At 43.6% G+C, this 15,057-nt stretch overlaps 1 protein-coding gene across 4 annotated transcripts in view; it reads right to left on the reverse strand.

The window, feature by feature from the left end:
* Window positions 1–638: 638 nt before the first annotated feature.
* LOC5568599 overlaps window positions 639–15,057 on the reverse strand; it is a 59,895-nt gene continuing 45,476 nt past the window's right edge. For all 4 annotated transcript variants that reach the window (XM_021855952.1, XM_021855949.1, XM_021855951.1 and 1 more), the window contains 2 exons: window positions 14,881–14,993; window positions 639–3,263 (listed from right to left, as the gene is read on the reverse strand). In XM_021855952.1, coding sequence (XP_021711644.1) covers window positions 14,989–14,993 — 5 coding nt within the window. In that variant the 3' untranslated portion in view covers window positions 639–3,263; window positions 14,881–14,988. The remainder of the gene's footprint in view (window positions 3,264–14,880; window positions 14,994–15,057) is intronic.

Genomic DNA, 15,057 nt, shown 5'->3' on the forward strand with positions numbered 1-15,057 from the left:
GGCTATCCCGTTTCTCCCTTTTCATGGTCTTCTTGACCTTGGACGTGGTGGAGGCTTCTTTTCACCAGAGCTGTTAAATGTCATGGATATCACGTGACTTTGATAATTGATGAATATTGCTAATATCATCCTTCCCCGAAGAAAAAGTAATCGTAAATGTTTTTCCAGGCTTTTCGGTTGGTAATATTTGCTGATGGTATATTTCACATGGTAGGGTGATATAGGTAAGCATTTATTTTTTTTCTAAAATGTTGACATTTAACAGCACTGGTTTTCACCAACGATTTGGCGAACGTGGGGCAGATTCGTGGATGGAGATGTGGGATGTGGGAACAAACCGAGCAATGTGACTCGGTGTTATCTTTTTAGGTGTTAACGAAATACCTAAATGAGACGAAGAGGTTCGTGCAGGTGCTCATTTCCACATCACTATGGTACTGATGTGTAGAGCCAACATGCTTTCTCAATATGTAGTGTACTAAAAGAGCGGCATATTTCATGGAAGTGTCATCACAAAAAAAAAAACTGTAAACTAAACAGCTTATTAATTTTTCGATTGATTTTATATTATTTGAGTTCAATCATGACAATGATTTCCGTCGGTATATATATTACATGTGTAGTTCACTTTTTCTGCATTTTTTCGATTTTTTCAATAAACTTAGATCATTTTAAAAAATATATAAATATACAAAAAGAACATTTAAACATAATATACACTATGGGTATCGTTTGCATCTGCACAGTGCTTTCCAACCAATGACTGTTTTATCCACAGCATTTTAGTGTTAATCATTCATCATATGCACTCTTACGCCTAACAGAACAAATGTTGTCAGTATCCTCTTTTTGATGAATATAGGTAAAAGTTAAATAGATGGGTGTGAATGGAGCGCATATATTTACAATTCGCACCCGTGGAGGATGTATGAGTCCTCCGAAAACGCACTGCGTCTCCTCGATTTCTTGGGGCGAAAAAAACATTCGTGTTATTGGATATTAGGGTTCTTAGTGTTTTGTTAAAATCTCAAGCTTAAAAAGTAGGCTCTCTGTTTTGTTGTAATCAGCGTTCTTGCAAGCGTCACATATACGATGAGGGCGGGAAGGAGGAGGTGATCCTAGTGTGTATGCGTGGGATGAATAAAATCGATACAAAGCAACAACGAAAAAGATGTTATCAACTTCCAACAGTTTTGGCGTTGGGAATTATGGTTTAAGGATTTTGCTATTTGCTTTCACATACGGTGAGCAATGATTTTTTTTTAGTTTTTTTTTTAGTTATAGCTTACACCTTAGCGTCAATAATTTAATGCCTTAATTTCTGCTTAACTTGGTAAGATTTAACCTTTTATTTTTAGTCTAATACTAGTTGACGTAGTGGTTCTGCATCTGAATTCTAGTTTTCTTACTTTTCGTACAACTGAATACAAGAGTTTTGTGTACAAAAATGATGACATTGCATTTGCCAATTAGTTTTTAGTGGGTATTTGTTTGAGATCGTAGGATAAGGTTTATTAGATTCTTTGATACATTCAACAGCTATTTCCAACTCCGTGAAGGCCCTTTGAAAATTGGTAAGATATTACGTTAAATGATAAGATACAACATCGTAGAACGAAAGAATCAAGTATAATTTCCCAACATATTATATTGAACGCAAAGAAAATCCAGCCATTCAGATGGAGAACCACCAATTTTTAGTGATTAGGTTTTGATGTTTTTAATCCCATTTCGCACCCTTCGTCATTAGTTGCAGTTTAGTGTCATTTTGCTTCTCACTTACGTTTAACCTCTCTTTCACCTACGAGTTTGTGTCTGCCTCCTCAAATGAAACTTTACGAGAGCTAATTTAGCTACGGGGTGTTTGTTAATTGTTTTACCTGTTCTTTTTATTGGCTAGAAATTTGCTTATCCTCCACTTTAAGTGACATGTTATTCGTTTTGTTTGTTGCAATGGTACTTTCTAAATTTAGTTTTACGTTTATACATGCTATTTGTACTATTTTACACCATGTTTGTAGTCGTTTTGTAGTTTTGCTTGTCGAATCGTGTCCTAATTGGACCAGCATTCCGCTGAACTGCGTGTAAGTTGATAATTTTGATTAAGAGTAGAATCCTGTCGATGCTGCATCCTTTTTACTAGCAAACCGGTTTTGAGATACACTTTCTTCGTTCCTATATACATGTATTTACACTGTTTTTTCTGGGGTATATTTCATGCATCACTTTTTACAAGTAGGTGGGTTATAGAAGGAGGGGATATCATTGATTGCTATTTACACTAAATTCACTGGTTGAAGTAGATCTGACATAGGGGTTGACGACGCTCGAACGGATCACTTGCTCCCTGCGAGTAGAATTGATGCGTGGCTACCGTACTTGCACAAGATTCAAATTGCTGTTACTACATTGAACGATCAGAGATCAGCGTCTCTTCTATCTTAGTCATTTACAAAATGTACAATTCACAACTTCTGAAATCAGTCTTCGCGATTCTGTGGTTTATCTATGTACACGATTTGCTTAACCAGGATCCGATTCGAGCGTCATCGCTGCTAAATTTTGACTCATGATCATCTATAAGAATGTATATGACGGGATCTTGACTGCCTCATAACCACGTTAGTAGTTTGTATTTTGCATTTATTTTTCAAATCGTCAATAAAAATATTTAACGGAAAACAGAGAAGGTCGCTATGTTCGAATGTTATAGTTTATACAATGCATTTTATTCTACATGGATGCTGCACGCGCAATTTAATGGGATTTCATCATTATCATAGGAAAGAAAATGGCTTCAAACTGGTGCGCGATCTCCACCTAATGCTATTTGATTACTACTCTTGATCCTAAATTACAATATTACATGTACAATAATAATCCTAAGAGCTTCATCAGAACATTACAATATATCCTATGAATCGTTTGTACTTCCACAAGAAGTATATAATTCCTTTCAAACTGTTCCTGGCAAAAACAATACAAAAGATCTCTCTCCTGCTCACTCGTGCGCCTCCTGGCGTATCCCTACCCCCTCTTTCACACTCACATGTGTATATATCACTCCGTAACTGCTGGCTACGTTCCCGGGCTGGTTCACTTTGTGACCAGCGTGCCGTCCAAGACTGTGTATTTGTTTGATTGCTTGTAATTTGTGTTTGCTTTGTCATCTCCATTGGTGATGCTGCTGCTGGTGGTGATCAGCGGTAGGTCACGGTTTCGTTCTTTTACATTTAAACTGAGCTGCGACCATCTGTGGTGCTCTGGAATAGGACAAACAATAGTGCTTATAATTAACAACAAGTTCAAAACGATGGTTATATTAGACTTGTCAGAAATGCATGAAAGTAAGGAATTGTAACCATGCACCTTTCAATGATAGTTTGGGTGTCTGAAACCAGACACTGAAAATTCCAATTCTCGAAAACTTATTGAAACAGACTCAAGCAAACAATCTTGCTTTTTCAATTCTACGTGTCTCACAGACGAAATTCTACACGTTCCGCTTTAAACCAACTCGATTTTTCACTTTTAGAACGTTCAATTTTAGGATTTACAAAACGGTAAGATATTCAATTTTCGCTCGCTGTGCCTCACGCCTTTTTGTTCTGACCGGATTTTCAAGGATGTTGCCGACATTCTAGCAACATGCCTTACCCATTGTATCCTTCCAGCTTTAGTCAGCTTCAGAATACTGGGTTCGCCGTAGAGTTGGGCGAGCTCACGGTTCACTCTTCATCACCAAACATCGTTCTCCTGTACACCGCCGAAGATCGTCCTAAGCACCCGGCGTTCGAAAACTCCAAGTGCTTGCAGGTCCTCCTCGAGCATCGTCCACGTTTCATGCCCGTAGAGGACTACCGCTATTATGAGCGTTTTTGACATCGTGCATTTGGTGCGGGGGCGAATCTTTTTTGACCGCTGTTTCTTCTGGAGCCCATAGTAGGCACGACTTCCACAGATGATGTATCTTATTTTTATTATTATTGAGTTCTTATAGAGACACTTCTCAGCAAAACATGCTGGATACTTTCACCTACCCCGGACGAAAGGGGATTAGGCTCTGTGGATTTCATTTATCGGTTTACTTATCCTAATGAGTCTGCTGGATGAGCTTCTCAGTTGTGGTGATTCAGGAACCGTGCTGCAGTTTCCAAGAATCACCGCTATTAAGATGCTGTGTAGGTTCTTCTTCAATGTCAGCTCGTTTAGGGACCTTAGGAGAGATTTCGGGACAATTCCGGTTGCTGAGAGAACTACCGGAACTATACGGACGTCCTCTAGGTGCCACATCTGCTTCAACTCCTCTGCCAGGTCGTGGTACTTCGCTATCTTGTTAGAAAACGTTGATTGAACATTGAGGTCCAGCGGTACAGCGATGTCGATGAGTGTAACTTCTTTTTGTCGTAGACTACAATGTCGGGGCGGTTAGCACGGATGAGGACGTCCGTTATGATCACGCGATCCCATTACAGCTTTATGCAACTATTTTCCAGAACCGGATCAATCAGGTACTTGTAGTAGGGTACAAATCGGTCCACCAAGTTGTGCTTAAGGCGAAGTAGGCCATCATTGAAATTTGTACGAGTCGTTGATGATTGTTGCTAATTTATCTTACGATTTCGAATCAAAGAAAATCAGTTGGTTTTGCACTGACACAGCTCAAAAAGTATCAGCATACTTTATGCATGTCAGCGCGTACAGTGATACTTTTTCAAGTCAATCATTGCTGCCGAAACGAATGACGGGCTACTTAGCCTTAAGAGCAAGCTGTTGGTGCACAATCTTGGCAACTTCGTTGTGACGATCGAGGTAGGCTGATCCAGCTAGTACTGAACAGCCAGCAACGACATGCTCGATAGTCTCCCCTACGGCATTGCACTTCCTAAAGCGGTCCTCTACGTCTTCATGTAATATGTAGTGCCGATAGTTTTTCGTCGCAATTACCCGTTCCTGGATGGCTACCATGAAACCTTTTGTTTCTGAGAAGAGGTCCCCCCGCACCAGCCACGTGTTTGACGCCACCTTAATCGATGTGTTCGAGCTCCAGTTGATGAGGGTGCGTTCCATGCAACTCCTTCTGTTTCCACGACGCGATCATGCTTACTTACTTATTTGGCTTTACATCAATTATCTTGATAAAGCCTCGCCAACAATATTTCGCCAATTCCCTCGGTTCATGGCCGCTTCTCTCCATCCTCGACTGTGACCCACGCTCTCCAGGTCCTGGTGCACCTGGTCAATCCACCTAGCTCGCTGCGCTCCACGCCTTCTTGTTCCGACCGGATTCGTAGCAAACACCATCTTTACAGGGTTGTTGTTCGGCATTCTTGCAACATGCCCTGCCCAGCGTATCCTTCCAGCTTTAGCTACCTTCACGATACTGGGTTCGCCGTAGAGTTGAGCGAGCTCGTGGTTCATCCTTCGCCGCCACACGCCGTTCTCCTGCACGCCGCCGAAGATCGTCCTTAGCACTCGGCGTTCGAAAACCCCAGGACCTTGCAAGTCCTCCTCGAGCATAGTCCACGCCTCATGCCCATAGAGGACTACCGGTCTTATGAGCGTTTTGTACATCGTGCATTTGGTGCGGGGATGAATCTTTCTTGACCGCAGTTTCTTCTTGAGCCCATAGTAGGCACGACTTCCGCTGATGATGCGCCTTCGTATTTCCCGACTAACATTGTTGTCAGCCGTCAACAAGGATCCGAGGTAGACGAACTCGTCCACCACCTCGAAGGTATCCCCGTCTATCGTAACACTGCTTCCTAGGCGGGTCCTGTCGCGCTCAGTTCCGCCAACCAGCATGTACTTTGTTTTCGACGCATTCACCATTAGCCCGACTCTTGTTGCTTCGCGTTTTAGGCGGGTGAACAGGTCTGCCACCGTTTCAAATTTTCTCCCAATAATATCCATGTCGTCCGCGAAGCAAACAAATTGTCCGGATCTCGTGAAAATCGTGCCTCGACTGTTAAGTCCGGCTCTCCGCATAACACCTTTGTTCCGACGGTAGCTCAGAGGATTTGGGATTTCACCGGATTGGAATTAAATTGCACTGTGAACGCGTGGGTTGAATTTCAATATAACTTTTACTTTATTCACTTTGACTTCTCCGTGAGAACATAACTTCACGAAGCCTGTTAGTGGACTGTTGCTTGTTCATTCATGTCTTCCATCCAGCTGCATTTTCTCTTGAATCGACTGTACCTTTCACCTCTTCACACACGCTAGCAAGCTTTCAGTCTAGGCGCGCAAGCAGTCTACACACGAAAAGCTCTCACATTAAACCCTGCTATCCTGCGGTGCGTCGAGTACAAGATTTTTCTCAAACATACACCCCCCGTTGAGACCTTTGGCTCAACAAAAACAGTAACTACTTCACTCTTGATCGATCGTCCAGGCTGAAGTCGCTCACTCATCTTCGTTACAGTACCTGCCGATGCTGGAAACGGACTATCTTCTACCAACACATCTCGCTTCTCTCGAACCATTTCGTTCACTAATTGTTGCTCTTGTAAATCCCTTCGCGTCACTCCATCTTCAACTAACAGCGTTTTCGATTTTGCTGCATCATACGGATTAGCCTTGAATTCGTTACACCATATTCGTTTTCCAGATGATGAAGAGATTGATGGTTCGCAACGGTTCCTCGTCATAACGAAAGAATCACCAAGCTGATACTTTTTACCGTTGAATGAGAGTTGTTGTACACCACGTCTTCGTCCATTTCTCGCACGCTTTTTAACAGCTGAATCGACCGCTGCTGATTTAATACCGAGAGAATCGTTCTCGATTTTGGAAAACTTTTCCATGATCTTGCCAACTTGTGTGCAATAATTTAGTTGGCACTGTACTGCACGTGGTGCATCCTTCTTCAACTGCGCTGATCCTCCAGCAATCCATCCAAACTCCGTTTCAGCCAACGTTATCGCAGTGTTCTCTATTTTCAGGCGTCCAGTCTTCACCAAGTCGAAGAATATCTCGTTGCCGATAATCATATCTACTTCTCCTGGTACATGGAACGATGGATCTGCTAACTGCAAACCTGTCGGTACCCTACAAGAACCGGCTCTGATTTCCACCTGTGGAAGCCTTGCTGAGATTCTTGGTACGACCAAGAAATTCAAATCACTCGTCGCATACGTATTGATTCGGGAGCGAATTTTCGTCGATACCAGATACTTCACTCTGGTCTGGATGTCGTTGAGACCGCTAATCGGAAAGTTGACGCGTTTCATCTTAAGCTTCAGTCTGTTGGCAAGTCTCTCTGTGATAATATGGCTGTCGGATCCAGAATCCAACAAGGCACGGCACTTGATGGTGGACCCTCCATGTCCGACCACCAAGACCTCTGCGGTTGATAGCAGCACTTGCCGCTTTGCTGTATCAATCAGCGCGCACATCGTTGTCGCACGCCGACCATCTGGTTCCTGTTGTTTTGGCTCGTTATCTTCAACAACTTCTGGCATCGGAGACCTCTCTCCACTTTTCTGCCAAATCTCATCCTCGGGATGCAAAAGGCTATGATGCTTACGACCGCAACCTTGCACCTTGCACCGTTGATCGGATTTGCAGTCAATAACTCGATGATACAGTTTCAAACAGTTGTAACACAAACCCATCCTTGTGGCAACGGACTTGCGCTCTGTGAAATTCATGTCCTTGAATTTCATACACCTGTAGATGGCGTGCTCTTCCGGACAGCATGGACACGTTTCGCTACCCGTTTGCATAAACGATTTCAATACTTGTGTTGCTGTTTTGTGACCAGTTACTGCAACATGCTGTTTCGCTTGGACCGTTGACTGCTGTACCTGCTGCTGCTGGGAGCGATTTGTACGCTGCAGAACGCGTCCTCGTTCACGAAGGAACTCCATAAACGTTTCGTATTCCGGTAACTCTCCTCTGGGTACCTTCGTTTCCCATTGCTCTTGCGTGTCCTTGTCGAGCTTCTTGTGGAGGATGTTAAGCAGGATCAACTCTCCTAAACCTTCGACAGGATAGCTGTGACCGTCCAAAGCATCAACATGCTTCGAACAAGTTTCAACCAATTGTGAAATCGATTTCCCACGATTGTCACTGCTGATGACGGCGCAATCCAGAATAGCGTCAATATGCGTGTCCATTATCAGCCGCTTATCCTCGTACGCGTCCTCGAGAATCTTCCAGGCCCTCTCGTAATCGTTGTTGTTCACGACGTCTTGGTCGATCTTGCACTTTGCATCGCCTTCGAGAGAATTGCGCAAGTGCAAAATCTTCATCGCTGAAGTCTCGTTTGGGTACTTCGCCATAATGCTCTTGAAGAGGCTCTTAAAGCTGTACCAATTCTCCGGTGTCCCATCGAATTTTGGGAACGGAGCGTGTAGTTGCGGGGCAGCTGCTTGCACTACTATCGGTTGCTGGAAACCTGGAATGCTTAAACTACTTGACGTACCTGAAGTTACGCGACATGCTTCTTGCGTTCGTGCAATTCTTGTCTGCAAGTCTACGTAAAGTTCGTTGTGGATATCCTCGAATACCGCGTACTCCTGACGTACTACGGTTCGCTGTTCTTTCGGCAGCAATGCCGAGATTTCGCTATAAATCCTGTCGAATTCATCCGCACATCGTCGCAGTGTTTCAAAGTGAAGGTTGAGCAAGTTACACCTTCCCCTCTCAAACTCTCCTTCATTCGCATCAGCTTCTCCATTATCAGATCTCGCCGATCTGTCAGCACTTTCAACTTCGACTCCATCATCTTCTTTTGCTCGAACACTTGCTTCGCAATCTTTTGATCTGCAACCGACGGAACGGGAGGCACGTTTTCACTACGTGATTCCGTAAGCGCTTCTAAAAGGTTCTTTTTCGATACGCCTTTTAACACTCCACGCGGTGTTTCATTATCGCTCATGTTCGAATTTGTTCACTCCTGTTCAATCGAGTTCGCAATGCGTCACGGACACATTCCCACAAATCACCACTCGTGTCGCGAGCACGATAAACGCTTTCAAAATGTTTCGTCTTTGACCTCAGCCGAAATACGCACCCGGTGCGTACGAATGTTTACTTACTCCTGTGCCACGGGCACAATCAATTCCTAAAACTCTGGCACGGGCTGCACGAAGCACTCACCGGGCAACATCACGCCACGTACACGCTCACTGATTGTCTTTGGCCACGGGCCACTCTATACAATGTTCGCTAATCGCCACGGGCTATTCCACTGCACACGGTGCAATTAACATCCGGAAATTCAAACTGCCTTCAGCCATTGGTACTACGCACACGGTACGTCGGATCATGCCACGGACACGATCACAACCAATCATCGATCACGGATCGACGTGAATTCCGATTTGGCCACGGGTCACGCTTCTGCACACGATCCAGTAAATGTTTCCGAAAACGCACTATGCCACGGACATAATCGTCTTGTATCATTCGGTCACGGACCGCACTTGTGCACTTGGTGCTCTTCTTCCACACACGAAACAGCAAACACTTCCGGAAAACCCTCACAACATCCGGTTCGGATGGACCAAAATGTTCCGACGGTAGCTCAGGGAATTTGGGTTTTCACCGGATTGGAATTAAATTGCACTGTGAACGCGTGGGTTGAATTTCAATATAACTTTTACTTTATTCACTTTGACTTCTCCGTGAGAACATAACTTCACGAAGCCTGTTAGTGGACTGTTGCTTGTTCATTCATGTCTTCCATCCAGCTGCATTTTCTCTTGAATCGACTGTACCTTTCACCTCTTCACACACGCTAGCAAGCTTTCAGTCTAGGCGCGCAAGCAGTCTACACACGAAAAGCTCTCACATTAAACCCTGCTATCCTGCGGTGCGTCGAGTACAAGATTTTTCTCAAACAACCTTCAAGCGCAATATTGAACAACAGGCACGAAAGTCCATCGCCCTGTCGTAGTCCCCGCCAAGAATCGAACGAACTGGGGTGTTCGCCCGAGATCTTCACGCAGTTTTGCACACCGTCCATCGTTGCTCTGATCAATCTTGTGAGCTTCCCGGGAAAGCTGTTCTCGTCCATGATTTTCCATAGCTCTACGCGGTCGATACTATCGTATGCCGCCTTGAAATCGATGAACAAATGGTGCGTAGGGACCTGGTACTCGCGGCATTTCTGGAGGATTTGCCGCACGGAAAAGATCTGATCCGTTGTCGAGCGGCCGTCGATGAAACCTGCTTGATAACTTCCCACGAACTCGTTTGCTGTAGGTGATAGACGACGGAAGAGAATCTGGGATAGCACTTTATAGGCGGCGTTTAGGATGGTGATTGCACGATAATTTTCACACTCCAGTTTGTCGCCCTTTCTGTAGATAGGGCATATAACGCCTTGCTTCCACTCCTCCGGTAGCTGTTCCGTTTCCCAGATTCTGACTATCAGCCGATGCAGACAAGCGGCCAACCTTTCCGGGCCCATCTTGATGAGTTCGGCTCCGATACCATCCTTGCCAGCGGCCTTGTTGTTCTTGAGCTGTTGAATGGCATCCTTAATTTCCCCCATCGTGGGTGCTGGTTGGTCTCCGCTATCCGCTGTGCTGACGTAGCCATCGCCTGCGTTATCCTGACCTTCTGTGCCTGTGTTCTCTGAGCCATTCAGGTGTTCATCGTAGTGCTGCTTCCACCTTTCGATCACCTCGCGTCCGTCCGTCAAGATGCTCCCATCCTTATCCCGGCACATCTCGGCTCGCGGCACGAAGCCTTTGCGGGATGTGTTGAGCTTCTGATAGAACTTCCGCGTTTCTTGAGAACGGTACAGCAACTCCATCTCTTGGCATTCCACCTCTTCCAGGCGGCGCTTTTTGTCCCGGAATAGGCGGGTTTGCTGTTTCCGCTTCAGTTTGTATCGTTCCACGTTTCGCCGCGTACCATGCTGCAGCATTGCAGCCCACGCTGCATTCTTCTCTTCTAAAACCTCCTGGCACTCCTCGTCGAACCAATCGTTTCTTGAGCTCCGTTCCACATATCCGACAATGCTTTCGGCAGCGTCGTTAATGGCTGCTTTGACTGTCCTCCAGCAGTCCTCAAGAGGGGCCCTATCGAGCTCGCCCTCATCCGGCAACGCTGCCTCAAGATGCTGCGCGTACGCATTTGCGACATCCGGTTGTTTCAGTCGCTCGAGATTGTACCGGGGCGGGCGTCGGTACCGTACATCATTGATGACGGATAGTTTTGGGCGCAGTTTCACCATCACCAGGTAGTGGTCGGAGTCAATGTTAGCGCCACGATAGGTTTTGACGTCGGTTATGTCGGAGAAGTGCCGTCCATCGATCAAAACGTGGTCAATTTGCGATTCTGTCTGCTGAGGTGATCTCCAGGTGTACCGATACGGGAGGCTGTGCTGGAAATAGGTGCTACGAATGGCCATATTCTTGGAGGCGGCAAAATCTATCAGTCGTAGGCCGTCGTACGACGCGATCATCTCATCGACGGTTTTGATGTCGCAGTTCAGATTAGCGTTGCGCAAATTTAACCAGAACATCGATGTTACTGAATCGATTCAAATTCCAAATGGCGAATCAATTCGCCGATTAAATCGAATCATTTTAATCGATGTTTTTAAATCGATTGAATTTTCAAGCTCATGTGTAAATTTACAAAAAAGCTCCCAAAATAAGAACAAATGCTATTGTATTTAATTATTTAATTCCTTCGTTTGAAATTAGAGATTATAAATTCAATGCTTCATAACTAGGTTTAAGATTCATCAACTAATTCAAAAATTCTAAGCAATTTCACACTTTTGAATCGAAACAAAAAAATGAATGAAGAAAATTGATTCACTCGATTTTGAGTGATCCTAACATCGATTCAAAAAATCGATTAATCGAAACGAAAAAATCGATGTTCGGAATATCGACTCAAAATCGCCCATCGCTAGTTCAGATGGTAATCCTCCTGCGCCAGATGCAGGGCGCTGAAACCGGCATCAGCTTCAAGTTTAACATTCAAGTACAAACAATTCTCGATGTTGGCAAACTCCGGCCGCAGTGCGCTTATGGAAAGTTCGTTGAAATCGTAGGTGAAAATATCACACACGTCCGTAATCTACAAGTGGTGACTGTCAATTGAAAATGCACCTTCATATTTCTCGACTAACGTTGATGTCAGCCGTCAGTAAGAAAATGAATGTTAGACTAACTTGTCTACCACCTCGAAGGTATCTCCGTCTATCTCCGCATTCACCACCCGACTTTTGTTGCTTTGCGTTTCAGGCGGCGGGTGAACAAATCTCCGTTTCAAATTGTTTCCAATAACATCCATGTTTCCGCGAAGCAAACAAATTGTCCGGATCTCGTGAAAATCGCACCTCGACTGATAAGTCTTGCTCTCCACATGGCACCTTCAAGCACACTATTGAACAGCAGGCACGAAAATCCATCGCCCAGTCGTAGTCCCCGGCAGGATTCGAACGAACTTGTGAGTTTCCCGGGAAAGCTGTTCTCGTCCATGATCTTCCATAAGTTTGTTGTATGCCGCCTTGAAATTGATGAATAGATGGTGTGTAGGAGGTCTGATACGGCATTTATGGAAGATTTACCGTACCGTAAAACGGGGTAACTTTGATAGTTTGTTCGAAGAAAACTTGAATATTTATGCATGCTATTTCAAAGAGTTACAATTTATATTTTTAAAACAAGTACTGGCATCCTAGCTATCGATTGTAGTTAATACGATTGCCAAAAGATTTATTCTAAATGGATACATCATTTTTCAAATATTCGAAAGCCGGTTTTCTGTCTTGGGGTAACTTTGATAATGGAGTATGAATCGAACAAAATTGAATGCATTAAGGGCGTTGCATACCTCTAGGCGATTGACGCTATATGGAAATTTCTGACTTCGATTACAAAAAATGGTCCCAGTTTGTAAAAATGGTTTTCACTAAGAGATTTGAGACCGAATTCATGTTCTGCTACAACTAGGCTGTCAAGGATAAGTGACGAACTCATTATGACTTCATGAAATTGTGATCGTAGAACAGATTGTTTGTGAGCGTTCAAAAATCCTAAAATCTTATAAATTTTTTATATTTGCACATAAATACTTCAATGAACTTGATTCCAACAAAAATAGCTTTGACATGAAGTGTCATACTAATACTCTTTACTATTCCATTCGTTTTGCTTAACTGATTAACAGAAACTTTTTAATTTCGTTTACTATATTGTGGGTCTCGCACTATCAAAGTTACCCCGTTTTACGGTACGAATAAAAGGTCCGTTGCCGAGCGGCCGTCAATGAAACCTGATTGATAAATTCTCACGGACGTGTTATAGGTGACAGACGACGGAAGATAATCTGGGATAGTACTTTGGAGGCAGCGTTTAGGATAGTGATTGAACAACATTTTTCATTTTATTTTTTTTTTTTTTGGTTTGTCACTCTTCCTGTAGATGGGGCATATAACACCTTGCTTCTACTCCTCCGGTAGTTGTTCCGTCTCCCAGATTATGAATATCAGCCGACCTCTCCGGGCTCATATTGATGAGTTCGGCTCCGATACCATCTTTGCCAGCAGCCTTTTTGGTCTTACGCTTGAATGGCATCCTTAACTTTCCCCATCGTGAGAGCTGGTTGGTTTCCACTGTTCGCTGTAGCCATCACTTTATGTGTCTATGTTCTCTGCGCCATTTACGTGTCCATCGTAGTGCTGTTTCCACCTTTCGATCACCTCGCGTCCGTCCTTCAAGATGCTGCCATCCTCATGCCTGCACATTTCAGCTCGCAACACGAAGCCTTTGCGGGATGCGTTGAGCTTCTGATAAAACTTCCGTGTTTCTTGAAAAGGAAGGCTGAAACCGCCAATTGAAGACAATTTCGTAAGTCTGTCGATCAATTGCCTGTGCATTAAAAATCCATTTGTCGCTAGAAAATCTGTTCTTGTTATTGCTACGCTGACTTCATCATATAGAAATTACTAATTAAATCTTAGGCACATACGTAAATCGGTAGTCAAAACTTTCAGAACCATTATCAGCAGTCGATTTTTTTTTTCTAAACCGTTTCCTGAAGTTCGCCACCAGCCACATAGGAAATTTTCTAATTCAATAAGTCAGATTTCAATTTTCTAAAGTAGCAATTTGCCAACGCAAATCGTTTTATTTTTTCAATAAGTCAGATTTAAATTTCTAAAGTAGCAGTTTGCCAACGCAAATCGTTCAATTTACCCTTTTCTGTACAACCTTCAGCGGACAAAGATGCTACCGCAGAATGTAACGTGGGTTCCAGCGTTTTTCAGCTAGGTGAGCTAACTTTCAGATGGCTCTATCACTAATGGCGAGAATCGCTGTTTTACTCTTATGCTTAACATTACAATCAGGGATTGAATCCAGAGAAAATTGAGAGAATCTCTTACGTATCACTCTCTGTAACTATCATAATATGCTGCACATTGAGAGACTGTTTATCGTATACTGCTACAACTTTGATCAGATTGGGGGGATAGTAGTGCATGATAAAACCCCTCTAAACATGCTACAAGCCTGGGGGACACTTATGCTATTGGAAGTTCGTGGATTGTTTATCGTGCCATTAAATAAAAACACCTATCCTCAACGGTAAACAAGCGAGAAAAATGGATTTCATCATCGCTCTCTCTTTGGGGCTCTCGCTCGCTGCTTCCATTTATCAGACTTGTTACATCTTGCGATACAATGACGATCGTGGACCGCAACAGATGGGATGTTTTTCTTTGCTTGCTTTGATCGTGCTTCATACTCAAATGAGAGCGAATTCTGCAATGCCTGATTACAATACAATTGAAACAAAGCATGCGTTTCAACAGACAACGATTTAAAGGTGCTAGGTTTGAAATTCCAGACATTTCATATAAGATTGGTAACTAATTTTAAGATTATAAAGCTCTCAACTTACCTCGCAGATCAACCCCAGAAAGTTTTCGTTGAATTGCGCCCATTGAACCCGAATTCATGACATTCAACTAAAATGTTTGATCCTTCTCTCACTGGCCAACGTATCGATTCACACTGTAAAAATAAAAGTTCAGAGTTAGGCATCAATTTATCCTTCAATCAATCAACAATAGTCTTA

The sequence above is a fragment of the Aedes aegypti genome, chromosome 3 (genome assembly GCF_002204515.2).
Source record: "Aedes aegypti strain LVP_AGWG chromosome 3, AaegL5.0 Primary Assembly, whole genome shotgun sequence".
Taxonomy (NCBI): domain Eukaryota; kingdom Metazoa; phylum Arthropoda; class Insecta; order Diptera; family Culicidae; genus Aedes; species Aedes aegypti.